The following is an 18,959-nucleotide window of genomic DNA, read 5'->3' as shown; positions in this document are numbered from 1 at the left end:
AAAACACATGGCATTCAATTTACCGTTTACACATCAAGCTGACAGGAGTGCCAAAAGCAACATTTGATAATGTGATTTTACTCAAATAATAAACATAAACAAAGGGCATGTGCCTCTCTCTTTCAACCCACCACATTAACTAATTCACTTTTTGTTTCCACCGGACTAAAGGTAACAGGGCATTTCTTCATAGGTGTTACTGCAGCCACATTTGTCAGGGGGACTTCAACATGCTCTCATTCCAAAGTGTCTCAAAGTCCCATCTGTATCTTTCATAACCTACGTCTCTCACTGATAACTTGTCATTATACATAGCATTTCCCCCTTGAAAGAATAGACTAAAACATATAGGCCTTAGATGTCTCTCATCAGCTGATTCAAATACAATTGTATCCATTTATAAATCAAGAAATTAGAGTTTGTTCTCCTTCATAGCTCAGATCCCTAGTACTTGCTGTGCGTTCCATTGTGATCTGTTAAGGCATACAGCATGCATAGGGGCTGTGGTGGGCGGGGCTAGTAAAGAGACACGAAAGAAAATGAACATTTTGTTCCCTGGACTTTTCGAACCCCAGCAGTGGCCTTTGATCCGCTCCAATGAGAGCATGTGAGAGAGCTTCTTTTGAAGACGCATTACATTTGTCTGTTTGCGAACATGTCAGCATTCACTCCTCTGGAAATTGTCGCGTAGTGCTGCACAATGTGTATTCAAGCCATATTAATTTTTATAGAAATGTGTTTCTAGAGTGTCTTCTGGTACCTCCCATGTATTCCATATGGTCTTCCTGTGGTATCCAGCTACCACCCCAGGCTAACGTCCTATAGGGGACTGGGCCCTGAGCAGTGGGAGAGGACAGAGTGTACTCAAAGTTGTGTCACACTTGCCTCTTATTGTTCCTATCAACACACACCATGGGCTTGTGCTCATAGACCAACAGCCACATGTTACTACTGCCTATGCATCAGTATTCAGTGCAACAAGGACAGATTGGCAGCGTATAGTTTACTATCTAAGCATCTACTGTCGTCTGAGCAGAATACTTTGTTTGGAGAACACCAGAGTAACGTCACAAAAACAATAGAGTAGCATTACTCTATATATAGTATTAGCATTACTCTATATTTACATCTATATATAGTAGCATTACTTTATATTTACATCTATATATAGTAGCATTACTCTATATTTACATATATGTAGAGTAGCATTACTCTATATTTACATATATGTAGAGTAGCATTACTCTATATTTGAATGAAAAGCAGATCTATAGCTAATTCCTGTGTGGGGTCCGCTGCTAATGGAGACCCCACGAGCCACGTATAGCCCCACCCACGGCTTCTTATATTGACACGTGAGCATTCAGAAGAGTGACTGGACTGGAATGGGGGCGGGGTGCCTTGTGCCCCGGGGTGCACACAGAACCTTATCGCGCTGCTAGTATAACTCGTTGTCCCTACAAAGCAAACTAATGGCAGCCAGGCCAACATTTCAGACGAGCTTACGGGGTCAGGACTCTGGGGGGAGATATAGACCCGCACGAGCGCGAGGCTTAAACGCCGTGCGAGCCGGTGTTCTCCTGTAATTGTTGGAGCCGCAGAGGCCGACCAGCCCGAGCCGGATAAACGGCAGCAATGCGAGCTCCTGTCGCTAATCTGCCGTTACACTGGCCAGCTCAATGCAGAGCCATGGCTTCGTTTCGACGTGGAAAGCTCAGCGCTTTAAACAAAGTCATGTAATGTAGAACGAGCAGCGCTACATGCTCCAGCATGCTAACACCCTCAAGCTAAAGTAAGCTAGCTAGCTAGCAAGCCAAGACCGGGCCTGAAAGAACCCGATTCGCTTTGAAAGGCCTGCCAGTGGGAGCTGCAGGCTGCACGCACCATCCCACCACAGCAACCCTCGACAGAAATATAATAAAGCGATCACGCACCTTTGGATTTGACGTGCACTTTAGCGTTTTTCTTTGAAGCCATGGCGGATATCTGGCTGGTGGACCTCTGAGAGAAGAGTGGAAGAGCAGCTCGAGTCTGAACTTTTAGCACTGAAAAGAAATCAAATTTACTTCTCCTGCTTCATAAAACCCAGAACCGCCTCATCTACCTTCGGACCGACAGCGCTCTAAACCAATAACAGACTCGCCTCACAACAATAGGCGGGGCAGCGTACTGTAGGACCAATGGACTTCGAGGGGCGTGGCGTTTATTCAACTCTGTGGATAGTCGTACAAGTCGCCCCGCCTCCGCTCTTCTGGAACGTGGCAAGATGGTAGCTCCCCTGCTTTCTTTTTCTCTCTCCATCCACAGACTTTTTTATTAAAATCTTCAATGATATCAACACAAATATCTCACAACAACAGCATATAGATTGATTACAGTCAAAATCATTAAAGTAGCAATCTTGATAATTAAATACACTTCATTTGTTGTGGGCCTATAGGCCTGCTTTCAATAAGGCTGCTCATTTTCTTTTGGGATATTTAAATGAAAATTAATACATATGCACAAAGCACAACTTTGCAATTAAATGTATGTACACAGGGACATATGGGGGTTCTGACTAGTATTTTATGCCAGGGACTTTTGATCAAAGCCCCCCTCCCTCCTAATATGCTGTTGACTAATTATCCCAATCAACTATCAGATCGATCTCAGTTTGTATATGTAAACGATGACGCCTCGATGACCACCAATGTTAGTCACGGAGTTCCACAAGGTTCTGTGCTTGGACCAATTTTATTCACCTTGTATATACTTCCTTTAAGCAATATTATCAGAAAACACTCCATAAACTTTCATTGTTAATGCCGATGATACTCAGTTATATCTATTGATCAAGCCAGATGAAATCCACCAGCTCGCTAAACTTCAAGCGTGTCTTAAAGACGTAAAAACCTGGAGGATACTTCGGTCATTGGAATGATCACTGGTGGGGCTAAGACGGCGTACAAAAGAGAGGTGGAGGAACTTGTGGCCTGGTGTCGGGATAATCTCTCCCTGAACGCAGACAAGACCAGGGAGATGGTTATTGACCCAAGGAGGAAGAGGGTGCAGCACACACCACCTCACATAGGTGGGACAAGTGGACAGGTGGAAAGGGTGAAAACCGTTAAATTCCTCGGAACGAAACATCAGCGAGGACCTCACCTGGTCTCACAACTGGACAGGAGGACATTAAAAAGGCTCAACAGCGACCGTATTTCCTAAGAAGGCTGAGGAAATTTGGCATGCCACCCAAAATTCTCAGCAACTTCTACAGATGTACGGTGGAGAGTGTCCTTACCAGCTCAATCACAGTGTGGTATGGAAACTGCACTGCCCAGGACAGGAAGGCACTCCAGCATGTGATAAAAACTGCACAGTACATCTCAGGAGCAGCCTTAACCTCTCTTCAAGATATTTACTCCACCAGAGTAACCAGGAAAGCACACCACATCACCAGGGACACAACACACCCCCAGCACAGACTCTTCTCGCTCCTGCCATAAGGCAGACGCTACAAGAGTCTGAAGTCCAGAACCATGTGACTGACGAACAGTTTCTACCCGCAGGCCATCAGGCTGGTGAACAGCACACACACACACACACACACACACACACACACACACACACACACACACACACACACACACACACACACACACACACACACACACACACACACACACACACACACACACACAAACTGTGAACGGCTGCTGCTGTGACTTCATGTCACGACCATATTTGTATATTTGTAGCAATGCATAGTGCACTTTATACACTGATTATGCAATACTGTCGTTGCATTTTTGTGCGTTATTTTTGTGCAATACTGTTACTATATTTTATAAGTTTATTGTAATTCTGTGTGCTAGGAGGACCCAGCAAAATAAGCCATTTTAGTACCATATTACCCCACTAGAGAGCTCATAGTACCATATGAATCAGAATGTAATGCTTTAATGGCCATGTACATACATGGAATTTGACTCCGGTTTCACTTTGCTCTTCATACTTATACACACACAACATACAGTAAACAAGATTAATATAACAAATATTTAAAAGAAATACATTAAAGACAGTAGTCAAAAAAGTGCAGATAGTACAGATGGAGTGATTAACTGTTCATTAGAGTAACGGCAATATTATAGTACCATATTACCCCACTTGAGAGCTCACTGAATGCAGGCCTACTTGTGGTTCCTAGAGTCTTAAAAGTAGGATGGGAGCCAGAGCCTTCAGTTATCAAGCTCCTCTTCTGTGGAACCAGCTTCCACTTCCAGTCCGGGGGGCAGACACAGTCACCTCATTTAAGAGTAGACTTGAGACGTTCCTCTTTGATAGCTTATAGTTAGGACTGGTTCAGGTTTATAGTTTGGACTGGTTCAGGTTTATAGTTAGGTAGTATAGCTAGGGCTGGCTCGGGTTTGCCCTGGTCTAGTCCCTAGATATGCTGCCATCTTATCTGTGTAAGTTAATTTATCAGAAAAATGCTGGTAGCTACCGTCTTCGCTCTGTGACACATGCGCAAGCCTACTCTTGTTTTCTGTGTCCGTCTCGAAATGGGAAAAAGGGGTTTTAGGTTTGCTGCTCCTGCGGCTTGGAATTTGCTGCAGACTGATTTGTGTCTCTGGGAGCCGGTCTCTTTAGGTGTTTTTAAAAATAGATTGAAAGAGTTGGAGGAAGGTTCATCTGGTTGTAGATGTTTTTGACTGAGGATGTGCACCTGTGAACTATGATATGATGACTTGAGTCTTAGTTTTGTTTTTACTCATGCCGTGATCTAAAAATGTTCTGTCACTGTTTTATGTTGTATGTCTGAAACTTTGTTTTAATGTGCTACTGCTGTCTTGGCCAGGACACTCTAGTAAAGGAGATTTTTAATCTCAATGAGGTTTTTCCTGGTTAAATACATGTTAAATAAAAAAATAGGCCTAGACTGTTGGGGGACATCTTACACTGATACACTGAGCTCCTCTCTCCTCTTCTCTCTCTCTCTCCTTCTGGATGCATTCATGTCTCTTCAATGCACATTACTAACTCCACTTATTTCCGGGAGCCTCTGTGCTTCCTCGCCTCAAGTTTCCATGGATCGTGGCTGTCTGGAGCCGGTCCTGCCTCCTGCCTCCCGGGCAAAGGGTTTTCTCTATTTTTTGGGGAGTTTTTCCTGATCCAATGTGAGTTCCCGGGACAGGGATGTCGTATGTGTACAGATTGTAAAGCCCTCTGAGACAGGTGATTCTGGGCTATACACAATACACTGAATTGAATTGAGTCTCTATTTCATCGGTTATTGTTTCCCTAGAGAAGGACCGCCATCTTTCTTTGATTCGAATATATTTTTTTAACAGATATTTTGTATATTTCTATAGATATGTTAAAGTTCAAGTTTGCGTATGCTGGCTCCCAGTGATGATTAACTTTGCTTCATAGCATTCTTAGCTGGCTTCACAAATGCTTGAGCATAAATACACCAAACCTTTGCCTTAGCTTACTTAGCTTAGCTAATATTTCTATCCTTGCTCATTACCTCAATAAAATGCTCGCAGTTTGTCATTAGTTTTTTTTATTTATAGAGGACTTTAAAAGCAATGTTGCTTAAAAAGATATATTCATAAGCTTACTCATACCAGCATTGAGACATATACAGTATATGCAGGGAAATAAAAAATATTTTAACAGAAACAAGTTGAAACACAATTTTAGCCCACAGGCCATAGAGGATGGGGATGCTGTAATGTCCGAGAAGCTCTAAGATATCTGTAGGGACGAGACCATGAAGAGATATGTACAATTGGAATGATTTTGATGAACGGGGAGCAAGGATGGGGTAATGTGGTGTCATATTCTGGACCTTGTTAAATACCGGGCAGCAGCGTTTTAAATTATCTGTATGATAAATGTTAGCCTAAGAAAGGCCTAGTTAGAAGGAGGTATCTGTTTATTCACGTCTTAATGTCTTTGTTATAGATTTTTCAGGCATCTTTTACTCAAACAGGCGATAGAAATAATACACGGATGACTTGCTGACCAACCATTAACACCAACAGCTGTATTTAGCACAGGCCCGAGACATGAATTGCAAATTTGTTGGCACCTTTAAAACACTCACAATTAGCTGCAGGACAAACCAAACACAAGCTCTCCAACCAGCTGGCCATTTGGTTATCACACATGTGGTCAGCTCACAGACAACACAGCCCCAGGGTGTGTGTGCTGTTCTCACACTGTATGTTGAGGAGAGCTCACCAGTGTGTGCAGAGTGATTGTAGATGTGAGGAGTGATCTAATCACTTAAATGGAATGGAATCTGCATGATGGGTGTGTATGGATGGATGTAGTCATCCTCCTGGCTCCTTGTACAGGTTAAATTGGGTCTGTCTAAATACAATCAATCTGCATTGGCTCATGTTTTTAGAGGAAACATAATGCCACTGTGGAAAGATTATTTGGCAACCTTTTCTTCCATTGCATGGTGTTCTTTAGCACAGTGGAACCCAGATATCATGTGGCCATCAAACAAGTAAGTCAGCACGGCCTTTTTTTAACTGTGGATTAATTTATAATTTTTTCATTGTCAATCATTCCGCCAATCATTCATTTCACATTTCAGAAAATGCAGAGTAGGGGCCCACAGCATGTCTTGGGTCCTGGAGGACACCAGACCAATAGAGACTTACACAGATCCTCTGTGAGATAAAACAAAGAGACCAAAGACACAGAGCTGTTGTTGGCACTTAAGCCACCTGATGTGGTGTGAGCCCAGGCAGAGAGCAAGTTGAAGCAGCAGGCCTCTCAGCTTGTGGGCTCATTCCCTGCTTGGGGATGGAAGGGAGCGGGGTGCAGTATCTGTAGGCAAAGGGCAGCGAGACCTTTCCACAGTGACATGGGGGTTGTATAAGGAATAGTGTAGCTGTAAAAAAACATCTGGTGTGGTGAGAAATCTACGGTCCTATTAAGACAATGAAATGCTCTCATTTGGGGGCATATTGAGCTGAATTTGCCTCTCCTGTCTGATTCACAGCAGCATGTCAGTGGGCTAAATTAGCCTTAAGGTTGCATGCTACAGTAACAATTTCATATGAGGGTCCTGCAGACTATGGAAAATAAAAATGTGTCCGTAACTTTGTCTATATCTTTACAAGGCGTAGACAGGAAATGTGTCAACCTCTTCAATTTTGCTCTGGAGTATCTTTCCTGAGGAGAAGAGGCCGATCTACAGAACCAGAGCATCTTCTCTCACTCCAGCAGCTCTCTGGCGCCCTCTGCTGACACAGCACAAAACAGACACTCTTTCCAGATAACCGGGCTCTTTCTCAAGCACACAGTGCCAGCACTGGTGTGACTGTACCTGGCTGTTCTCCAGCCACCAGAGTGTGTGTGTGCTCTCTGGATCTCCACACATCAGTTTGGAGGAGGCGTTAAGTGATGATTTTATTCATCATGTTAAAACATGATGAATAACATGTAAAATATAACCACAAACCGTAAATCTGAAATGTAACGTAGTAGTTATAAAAGTAGTGGAGTAAAAGGAGGTTGCAATATTTGGTTCTGAATTGGAGTAGACGTATAAAGTAGCAGGAAAAGCATTCATTTTCAGTTTTTTTCTCAAGTAACGTATTTATTGGAGGCCACAACCTGAGGAGAAGCCTTGCTTTGTTTGGAAAATCATACAGCCTTTCCAGGTAAAGTAACTTGCTATACTCTGCTCATCTATTTCCATTGATTAACATAAGGGACATCTTTGAGCTGTATGGGATCAATCTTACATAATGATGAATAACACTGTCATTGTATTGCTTTGAAACAATAATTCATACATGCATTGAAAAGGTCAAAACAAAGTGGGGGCTGAATAGGTCTAACTTCTCAAAACCAGGAATGTGTTGGTACATTTTGTCTGTTGGGTCCATGGTGTTGTAACACACTGAAGGAGGTCTTAAGGGGACCGTGTGGACACAGGAAGCTGTTCAGTAACTTGTCGATTGCATCAAGTCGGTTTGCGTCACATCAACAGACAATCGTGACAAAATTTAAATATCTGCAGTCTATCAAAGCCCTGAAAGGTATAAACACACAGGTTATGAACAACACACATGTGAAATACAATAAACATGTGAATTCATTACACATGCTGTTTCACATATTTTAAATACTTGTTTTTACATGTGAAACATGTGACAGTCCACAAGTCATATACAATATATGTGTTTAAACGATTATTCACAAGAGATTGTGAACATTGAGTTTCTCTGTGTGATGGAATGCAGTATAACCAGGAGCGCTGCACGCCCTGCAAGTCTGTCATTTAACTACAATGCTTGTAATTAAATTACTATTTTGTATAGCCCAAAATCACAAATTATCCTCAGAGGGCTTTACAGTCTGTACACACAACATCCTCTGACCTTTGACCCTCGCATCGGATCAGGAAAAACTCCCCAAAAAAACTTTTAACAGGGAGAAGAAATGAAGAAACCTTCAGGAGAGCAACAGAGGAGGATCCCTCTCCCCGGATGGACAGAAGCAATAGATGTCATGTGACCAGAATGAATAACGTAACAGAGTTACAGCACATTCAATGAATATGGCACTAATTATTCATACAATAATGAGAGTAGTAGACAGAATAATGTGGATGACGAATAGAATGACGACTACTAATAATAATAACAGCAGCAGTGGATATAGTATCAACGTGGTACTTATTTCCTGCTGCTATATGGCCAAAAAGTGTCCACAGGTTTCTGTGACTAATGATTGACCCTTCAGGGTTATTATGCTGTTCAAACACCTCATCTCACCTCTGTCAAGGCGTTGCGTGTATGTCGATGGTGTAATGTCAGCCTGACTCCATTGCGATGTCTTCTTAAGGGGAAGTTAGTGGTTGGAAAGATCATGTAAGATCTATTTCTACATGTGACACCTGATGGGGACACATGACTTTCCGTCTTTTGACAGCTCAGTCAACAACACACGGCTTCATGACAGGTCGAGAACAATATGGATCAGAACATTTGTTAATCGCACTTCAGTCTAACTGAGTTGGGGGAAGTGTCTCAGCCCACAGCTGATCTATGAAAGAAGCGTCCAGGAGAAGCCTTGGTAAAGAGGGAAGCAGCCACCAAGCCCTCTGATCTGTGACCTGCTACCCATCCACTGCACTCTGCAAGTCCAGGTTCATGTTGTCCCGGTTCAGCAGGTTTAGACTGAGCCTAGCCTCATTCTGCAAAAACAACAGCCAGGGCAGAAAGGGGAGCACATGGCTCAGTCTGTACAAGACAAGGACACACTTAGCTTCTGATCGGACATCCCATAATGTGCAGAGGATGAGCAGTGGAGAAAAAAAGGCTTATCTCTCTTTTTGTTTATCTCGTCTACAGTGAACTGTGGCCGTACTCCACTGTGGACGGACCCCAGGCCTGTGAGTGGATCATGTTGACCAGACTTGTTTACTGACCGCTCACAGGTCAAAGGTCGGTCCTGTGACCAGGAGGCTATTTAAGGCTTCATACAGCTGCATTACTGGCGCTTTCAGACTTGTGACTTAATCAGATGTATTAAGATATTTGACTGAAGTAAAATTTAGTTCCACAATTTGAAAACAAATATACTATGGGATTATCATTTTTGTTATGGTAATATGTAAGCTGCATCTTACTGTTTTATTAGTTGTATACCTGATGCTCTAATTCCAATAAGTTAGGGCCCAGTTCCAATGTCCCCTCTAAGGGCTCAAACCCTGACCCTGTCTCCTGATAACTGGTTGTGTGTGAGAGACAATGGACAGCACGTTGTTGAGATGTTATGTGTACAGATTGTAAAGCCCTCCGAGGATAATTTATAGTTTGTGATTTTGGGCTATATAAAATAAACTGAACTGAATTGGAAGGGTCATCCCAATGCTCATTATAGGTTTTTCAAATCTTCATCTGCAAAGTAAACTGTTAGTGCAGCCGCCAAATAAATAAATTAAGAGAAAAAAAAAAACAAGTCTGCAAAAAACATTTCAGCCTTTTTCAGCTAATTGTTTTGGTGCAATGACAGTTTCACTGTTTTGGTTCAGTGTTTCCTACAGATGCACCCTGCTACACAATGGGAAATGATTACATTCAATGTAAAATACACAATGATAAGATCTGCATATATTTAAAAAGCCTCTGTACGTTATTTCCTTACTTTAAACATATATGCAGATCTTATCATTGTGTATGATAATGTATTTTACATTGAATGTAATCATTTCCCATTGTGTAGCAGGGTGCATCTGTAGGAAACACTGAACCAAAAAAGTGAAACTGTCATTGCACCAAAACAATTAGCTGAAAAAGGCTGAAATGTTTTTTGCAGACTTGTTTTTTTTCTTCTCTTAATTTATTTATTTGGCGACCTGAGACGGCATCCAATCACTCAATCACGCATAACTTCAAGCCTTAATATATATATATATATATATATATATATATATATATATATATATATATATATATATATATATATATATATATATATATATATATATATAATGTATTTCTGTGTGAGCCTCAAACACGATGCTCCCTGAAGGTACAGACATAAAACAGATTAGAGCCTGTGCACAGATGCCATTTATTTTTGCTTCAAATATTCACAAGATCTTTCAAGTAAAAACAATTCTACAACAAATTATTTAACAGTTAAAAGTGTGTTACCACATGAGAACATTAAAAGCTGAGCGTTTGTGTTTTCTGTTTCGTAATGTAACTTTAAAGACGATACAATTGAATGAGCTCAGAAAAACCCAAGCACCTAAGAAATACATTCATTCTTTTTTTTCTTTTAAATGGCAACGTAAAGATATAAACATTCTGTTATTATGAACCAATTGTAGGTTTTACAACAATTATTACAAACAATTATAAACTCATTGTGAACAATTTTAACTGGGTATGCGATCTGTGCAAAGATATTGGTCAAAGGTTTCTTGTCATAAATGAAAAGAAAGAAAGCAAACTCTTCACTGTTAAGTCAATAAAGAGGTACGGCACACTCAACCATATGTTCTTTTAGTCTATAAGCTAAATGATAGGACTGTACTTTGATGTAATGCATCAATGCTGGTGTTAATATTGACATTTCTTACCAAATTTAAAGAAATCAGCATTTCATGGTTGAAAACACGTGTAATTAATCCAGGGAAGACACACGTAACAACGCCTGTTAGGGCAACTTTAATATGTCTGAGTTTGATGTACGTATCGTCACCCTCCACTGAACCCCTCTCAAAAGGAAGTGAGGCCGACACCACACGAGGGGAAAGATAGAATTGGGACCGGAGCGAGATCGGGCACATACATTTCTTTGGCCGCAGTTGATTCATGAGCAATGAATGTTATTAGAGAACTTTAATGTAGTCTCTTCTCTGGCTGGCAAGTTAACAATGTAGGATAGTAACATCATCTACTCAGATCAGCACTAATCTTGGTGGGCCGATGCTGAGGTAGAGTCGACTGACTGGCCATCTTGGCAGTGACGATCCAGCCTAACTCGCGGCTAATCCGTGAATGTGCAAGCAAGCAGATGGATCGTAGTAGAGTGGAGGCGGGCCCAGGTAGCAGAGGTGACAGTTAGCAGCTAGCGACCTGAGACGGCATCCAATCACTCAATCACGCATAACTTCAAGCCTTAATATAATATTATATATATAAAGTGATATACAAATTCAGCACTCGCACAATTTTCATGTATGTGGAAATGAGCTATAATGACCAAAAGATTGTATTGTACCAGGCTGTAAACCTGTTTCTTTCTGCTGTCAAGGTCTATGGCTTCTGGAACCAGCCTTAAAAGGGCCATGTGAGGAACTTGGCACTCGTTGGCACCGCATTGGTTCACTTCTCAGCCCTGGAGGTTGCCATGTTGAACTAATCTACCCCAACAAAATAATGTCCTTGTCGCCGCTCCCCAGCGCTATCAAGCTCCCCAGCAGCATCAAGCTCTTAGACATACAGAAGTGGGCGTGGTTTAACCTCTCAGCCCCATGGTTTTATCTGAAAGATACACTTTAACAAAGACAATACTGGATGGATTGGTTTGGCTGGCTGAATGGAGTGATGAGTTGGAGGGGATCTCCTCCTAACATTCCAGCACTGAGGTCCACTGGACAAGTGGCTGTTGGGTATTAATGTCTACCTATAGAACAACTAAAAGGTTTCTTTGCAGCTGGATGTGAACCCTTACCTATAGTCTCAGTAGCTTGAGAAGAGTAAATTAATCTGAACCAACTGTTAGCACTGGGCAATAAGCAGATACTAGTCTAATTTAAATACATTATTTAATTAAGCAAAATCTACCTGTTATTTTTCATCTACCCCTATTATAAAGATGTATAAATGACATTAAGAACTTTGCATTGTGGGAAATAAATGCTTTATAAGCAGATGGACATCACTTCCATGTTTGTGCTTCGTGAAAAACGAGAGTGAAACCAGTAGCTTGGCTCTTTTTCAGTCGAGCCCATTTGTTCCACATGGGAGTAAAGAAAAATGTAAAAAACACTATCTGTAGTTCTAGGGGGAGTTACATGTTGGCACTGTTTCTTTACAAATAACACTCCAAAATAATTAGTAGATAGCTGTTTCCCCCTATTTCCCATCTTCTATTCAAAATGTCTCCCTTTGGTCAAATTTCAATGAGCAATGTAACCAGGAAGACAGCGAACAGAGACAGCTCTCTCGATGCAGCCAACATTTTGCACAGTGAGTATTTACAAGTTAAGGCCTCAAAAATGTCTGCCAGAGAGTGTTTGGTTGTTTTAAATCCAAAGTCAAAATACAGCAGTATGTATGTGTGATCTGAAGGGACCAAATTCTAGACCTCATCCCTCAGAGTGGTTCAGTCTCCCCTTCTTCTGAAATCAAGGCGTCCTCAGGAGTAATTGTGATGTCACCTGTTGGGTGAGTGGCAATCTGCTGCAGGAGATTCTCTGACTGAAGCAGCTGATTGGTCCAGTCCTGACAGGCCCTCTCTATGCTAGGCCCCTCCCCTCCGTATTCTGGAGGTAGGACGGGCGGTGAGAAGAAGTCGCTTAAAGTGTTGTGGAAATCAGCACCGTGCATATGGATCTAGAGTAGGGAGAGATGGAACTTGATCTTCAAAGAATGTTTCAAGGCACGTTGTAAAGAGAGTCTGAGGACAGAGATGGGTAACTTTGTAATCAGTGAGAGAAACAGGCTGCTGACCCTTTGCTTGATCTTATCCGGTAGGAAGGGACGAATCATGGCAAAGACCGGCCGGAAGAACATTGGCTCGTTCACCAGGTGAATTCCTCTAACTTTCAGTGGAAAGGAGTCCTGAACATGCAAACACACACAAACAAGGAAAGAGTAAAAAGACATTAAGCAAGCGCACTTTGTGGAAATGACCCTTTGATGTTTATATTCAGTGGCATGATAGAACACGCCAGATCACTCCTGCGACTTCTCCAGACAATGAGCAGCCCTTGTCACTGATGAGCTCAATCACACAAAAACTGTGTTCTCGGGAGGCGGCAGTAATGTCGGTTTGATGTTCGATCCAACGGATCACATATAGTTCTTCTGGTAATGTCTAGACGTTCAGGGTTGCAGTGCATGTGTGAAAGGGACTTTGGACTTTAGAAATTGCATGATCAATGTAAGCACTAGTACATTCTGCAGAAAGGTTTACTGTGTGGGTTGTGTCTATAATAATAAAAGAGTGGCGAAGCTTAGCACATGAGGACTCCCTGAAGGGTTCGATCAGTATGGAACTGATCTGCTACAGCCTAGGGGTCCTCCCCAGTCTGTGGAGAGAATGCTGTTCCTCCCTATCCACACAGCTGGTGAATCTATGGCGGGCCGAACTCAAGCCGTTTTGTAAACTTATTGCGAGCCATTAATGTCGCAATCTGCACACAATCAGATGAGGTTGTAATTATGCAGAGCTAGGTATTTGTTGGTTACACCACTAATAACACATGGGCAAAAGGCTTCAGTAAATGGCCAAATTCTCTGACCAGGTGATTTATACCATACCGTAAAAATCTATAAATCTTCTCCTGTCACACTTTTTATTATTCCTCTTTTAGATTTTATTCAAAACATATTTTCATACTGTTCTTCTTTAATGCTGAAGTTTCTTTTCTCTCCGTTGAGGCCTCCTCGTCCAGAGCCACAAGAATGGACAAATTAAAACCACCAAAGGATAAAAGAAACTTGATTCAGCTATACAGGTTCTCAGAAATTTATCAGGAGAAAAAAACTTCTTAAATTGACAAATGTGACGGCCCCTGCACCGTACAAGTGTGGCGTTGCCAGCCATTTGTCCCTTTGTCCCTGAACATGTCACAGGAACATGGGTGTGGCTAATTACTGGATGCAGAGCACCTGGGGAATCCTCCAGGATCGCTCGGCCCTCTCTCTCCTGGTTATGTCTTGCTTTGGTCTTCCTTTGTTTTGCGCTGACACATTCACGTTTACATTACTGATGTTACGGACTGACACGCGTCACAGTTGTCGTCTTTTCTTCACTTGATTATAATAAACAGCTTTAATTCATGTCCTTTCCCATATGTGTCACAGCCTCAGAGCCGGGTTGTGACACATAACAACTAAACGTCCCATCTGCCGAACAGATCCTTCTGCTTTCGATTGATTAGGGCAAAATAAGCTCCCAAACAGAACATGGTTGGAATAAACTCTTCTTTCTGTAATGGTGTATTGTTTCAGTGTTCCTTACATGTGAATGACAGTCAAAAGGGATGACGTCCTTCCTGTGGTGCACATGCAGTCATGATGTGGCTCCCTTTTTGATAGTGAAGTGGGGGCGTCTTCTACATAGCATTACCAATGTTACTGTCGATGAAGACCCATATAAAGCGTAGCCCCATGGCACATGAAGAGCTAAGTGTCCAGCAGTATAGCACATGGTAGAAGTAATATTTACAAGAAATCCAACCTGAAGCAAGATTTTAGACCTACCGAAAGTACAGAGGATATCTTGCTGGCGAGGGAAGGGTTAATCTGCAGGGCGTGGCCTAAACTCCATCCCTGCAGGTCAAATATGACCTTCAGACCCCGTCTCTGTGTCTCCGGCTCAGTGGAGATGATTTCTGATGTTATCAGGCTGACTCTGAACACCTGGAAGGCCGTCCAGTCTTTGGGGTTCCACTGGCCTGCAGACAGAGGAGACAGATGCAGTGCATTCAGTCTCTTTAGGTGGTGCTACATTTGATGGTTGCCGTTTGTAAACACGCAGTATTCAAGGTTGAGAGAGAGAGAGTAAGAGAGAGGCGATGGTCAAGCAGGCTATATATCCAGTATAGAGAACAAAGCAGTGAATCAGAGAAATAAAACAAAATGCTATCATTGTTTAACGGCGGTTACGTCAAATAAGTTGTAGTGTTTTTTAGTTTAGTTTGTCACATTTGGACTTGCACATATATGTAAAATAAATTGTTTATGTGTACATTACAATGCATGAAATATGATAATTAATAAGGGATATTATTATGAGGGATTTGTAATTGTAAGCATATGAAGGTCACTTTTACTGTAGAATGATTAATGTGTGAATGAATGTTAGACAAATATTGCATGCTGCATGTCGCATGGACTGCCGCTTTAAGGAATTGTAGTTATCTTGTTCGCCTGAGGGGGCGGAGCCGAACATTGACTTTTGAGACAATAGACTCTACCCTTTTTGGAATAGTTCCGCTCCTGAAGCGGCAGGCCCAATAACATAGTCATACCCAGAGGTGATATAAGTATTAACCAATAGGAAGGGCTCTAAGTCCCGTGAATGAGTAGAAAACTAACTTATTAAAATGCTCGTTCTCTTTCCGTCTGCTCAGCGAACCCCTCAGACCTGTGGTCTGGAGTCCGCTGTGGATCTGAAGAGCCCGATCGAGAGTATAAGCTGTCTGTCATTTTTATTAAATATACTTTTACTATAACTCTTTTGGATTCCAGACCTTATTCCCTACACCACCTCCCAGGATCTTGAACTTATATCTTTCAAAGTCAAATAAAGATGGCCACACCACTGAAAACCTCCACACAACCCAGGAAGCTGCTGAGGAGGCTTCATCCTGACAGCTCATTCTGTGGCTCAGCACTGATCTCAGTCAGTCTGCACACAGCTGAGAGAGAGAGGAGCAGGAACACTGGAGAGCACACACTCAAAATCACTCCTGGAAGCTGTTCCTGCGCTGTGTGAATGGGTATGAATGTTAGTTAGTCCTGATGGACAGGTGGCACCTTACATGGTAGCTCCTCCCATCAGTGTCTGAATGATGACATGTAGTGTCAAAGAGCTTAGAATATAAATAGTAATAATGCATTTCATTTGTAACACACTTTTCTTTCAAAAGAGTCTCAGAGTGCCACAGAGACAATATATAGTAAAACAAATAAAAACATAGTTAAAACAAACTATAATTAAAAAAAAAATAGCTGACAAGGATTTAACACAAAGTCAAAAAGGCCTTCCTGAATTAAAAAGGTTTTTAGGCCATTCTTAAAAGAGTCCGAGGTGCCCTTAGGTGGTCACAATAGTCCAGTCATGAGGAGATAAATGCATGGACGAGCTTCTCTGCATCCAACAGGGTTAAAGTGGGCGGAGTTTGGAGATATTTTTGAGATGATAAAAAGAGGTTTTGCACAGGTATTTGATATGGTCATTAAAGGTCAGGTGAGGGTCAAACCTAACTCCCAGATTAGTGACTGTGGAGGAAAGGAGTAGGACCCGACGGTCAAAAGGTGAGATGAGTTATGGAGGATGACTGAACCTGGTGCGGAGTGCCAAAAAGGAGGGCTTCAGTTTTGTTACGGTTTAACTGGAGAAAGTTGTTCCTCATTCTTTATCTCCCCTAACCCAAGACCAGCGGTGAGATATGACATGGCTGCAGAGCGGCTTGGGGCAGTTTTGATGTAAATCTTAACAGTGGAAGGACATCCTGTGTCTGCTGACGACGCGGCCGAGGAGGAGCATATAGATAATGAAGAGGAGGGGACCGAGGACCGACTCTTGTGGAACACCACAGGAGACAGGGAGCAGTCTGGACTGGCATCTTCCCAGTGAAACATATTCAGTTCTGCCAGAAAGGTAGGACTGGAACCACTGGAGTGCAGAGTCTGATAGTCCAATGATGGTGTGGAGGCGCTCTAGGAGGATGGTGTGGTCCACTGTATCAAATGCAGCAGGTCATTCGTCACCCTCAGCAAAGCTGTTTCAGTGCTGTGGGCTGAACGAAATCCTCACTGGAGTTTTTCAAACAAGTTGTTGTTTGAGGTGGTCCTGAAGTTAAGAAGCAACTACCTTCTCTAACACCTTGGACAGGAAGGCAAGGTTGAAGATAGGCTTCGTGAGAAGGAAACGGATGACAGCAACCTTGAGAGCAGGTGGGACACAGCCAGACTGAGGGGAAAGGTTAACAACTTTGTTGATGAATGGACTGAGAGTGGGGATATGTGACTTGAGCAGAGCAGTGGGAATGGGGTCCAGGGTCCAGGATTTCCTCAACATGGCTCTCCTGAACCTCAGCGAGATGTAGAGACAGCACACTTGCAGATAAGGTGTTGGTGTCAGAGGGACTTCTATACAAGTACAGTCCATTTACCATTTATAAACCAACCGTGATGTTCAAAATATGAGTAGTTGTTAGTAATTAGTAGTCGAACAACTAGAGTTTGAAAAACGTTTATTAAACGTTTTTAAATTAACAATGATGAAATCATCACGGTCCCAAAGTAACTCAAGTTAAATTTTGAAGTACTTTAGATTTTGTGCAACCTTCCACTTCACTACATCTCAGAGGAAAATATTGTTCTCCACTACATAAACCTGACAGCTCTTGTTACTTTACACACACACACACTCATACTGACCGATTCTGTAGACGAGCACCCTGCTGCCGGTGTGGTCCCTCTGCGGGAGAACGGCGTGGTACGAGGTGCTGAGGAGACCGAGCACCGAGGAGGGAGACAGGCAGGTACTGATCTCAGGACTGTCCCTCCGCCAGCGCTGGTAGTTCAGTAAGAGCTACAGGACACATCAAGCATTCACGGCTTTGAGAAGCTGGACTCTGATCTTTGCCAAACCCTCGTAGTAAAGGCTCTTTCTGTTGGAGATGAAGCAGAAAACTAAGCCCAGGCTATGAGCTGGTAATACTTGTGCTTTCACTCTGGCAGCACCTCTCATCAGAAGACCAAATCCAAACATCTATTTGTGCTAAAAGTCAGAGTCCTTTGTGCACAGTGCTCCAGACTGCTGAGCTTAGACCCAGTTGGGTGAGCTCCAGCTGCTGTCAAAGGAAAAGAAGCGACAAACCTTCCTGTTGAGCCAAGCAGGATCCGACCTAGACCGACTCAGCAAGCTCCAATGAAAGAGTTCTGAGTCACATCGTGGTCATAATATAGAGCCCCTCTTATTAACCATAGACATGCTGCTTTAAGTACTTCAAAGTATTCAGTCAAATGCTCCTTATCAGTGTTTTACTATTCTATAACGTGGGTTCATATTGCTGCTGCATTACTGTGTCTGTGGCATGTTGACTGCTTTATATCCTGCTGGTTAGTTTGATCAGACTCTAAGGTCACGTGACGAGGCTTCTCCAGCTGATCTGCGACCCCCCAGAGTAGGCTGATCCCCAGAGTAGACTGCTGTCATGCTTTAACACACAGCCTCCATGTACTTCCGTGGAGGCACAGCTGCTTTGGTGGAGAGTGTGTGTGTGTGTGTGTGTGTGTGTGTGTGTGTGTGTGTGTGTGTGTGTGTGTGTGTGTGTGTGTGTGTGTGTGTGTGCGCGTGTGCGTTACCTTCAGAGAGAGCTCCTCGTCGAAGTCTCTGGCCCGCAGGAACTTGATGAGAAACGGCGTGGAGAAGGTCCTGACGGCGGACAGCTCGCGGGCCTGTAGCGCTCTCCGCCTCAAGCCGCTCACATGCGGCCGCAGCGGCTCCGAGTCGTCCGGGAA

General features: G+C 42.8%; 2 protein-coding genes across 2 annotated transcripts in view; both read right to left on the bottom strand.

Moving 5' to 3' along the window:
* asph (aspartate beta-hydroxylase) overlaps positions 1–2,034 on the bottom strand; it is a 31,426-nt gene extending 29,392 nt beyond the window's left edge. Inside the window, exon 1 of the mRNA XM_079226504.1 lies at positions 1,935–2,034. Coding sequence (XP_079082630.1) covers positions 1,935–1,977 — 43 coding nt within the window. The 5' untranslated portion in view covers positions 1,978–2,034. The remainder of the gene's footprint in view (positions 1–1,934) is intronic.
* A 10,817-nt stretch (positions 2,035–12,851) lies between these two features.
* ttpa (tocopherol (alpha) transfer protein) overlaps positions 12,852–18,959 on the bottom strand; it is a gene marked incomplete at both ends in the record, with an annotated part of 6,132 nt that continues 24 nt past the window's right edge. Inside the window, 5 exons of the mRNA XM_079221863.1 lie at positions 12,852–13,091; positions 13,209–13,319; positions 14,967–15,160; positions 17,874–18,027; positions 18,804–18,959. The exon at positions 18,804–18,959 is cut by the window's right edge and continues 24 nt beyond it. Of these exons, the coding sequence (XP_079077989.1) occupies positions 12,852–13,091; positions 13,209–13,319; positions 14,967–15,160; positions 17,874–18,027; positions 18,804–18,959 (855 nt within the window). The remainder of the gene's footprint in view (positions 13,092–13,208; positions 13,320–14,966; positions 15,161–17,873; positions 18,028–18,803) is intronic.

This window comes from Taurulus bubalis, assembly GCF_910589615.1.
Source record: "Taurulus bubalis genome assembly, chromosome: 1".
NCBI lineage: Eukaryota > Metazoa > Chordata > Actinopteri > Perciformes > Cottidae > Taurulus > Taurulus bubalis.
This window is presented reverse-complemented; position numbering and strand designations above follow the sequence as displayed.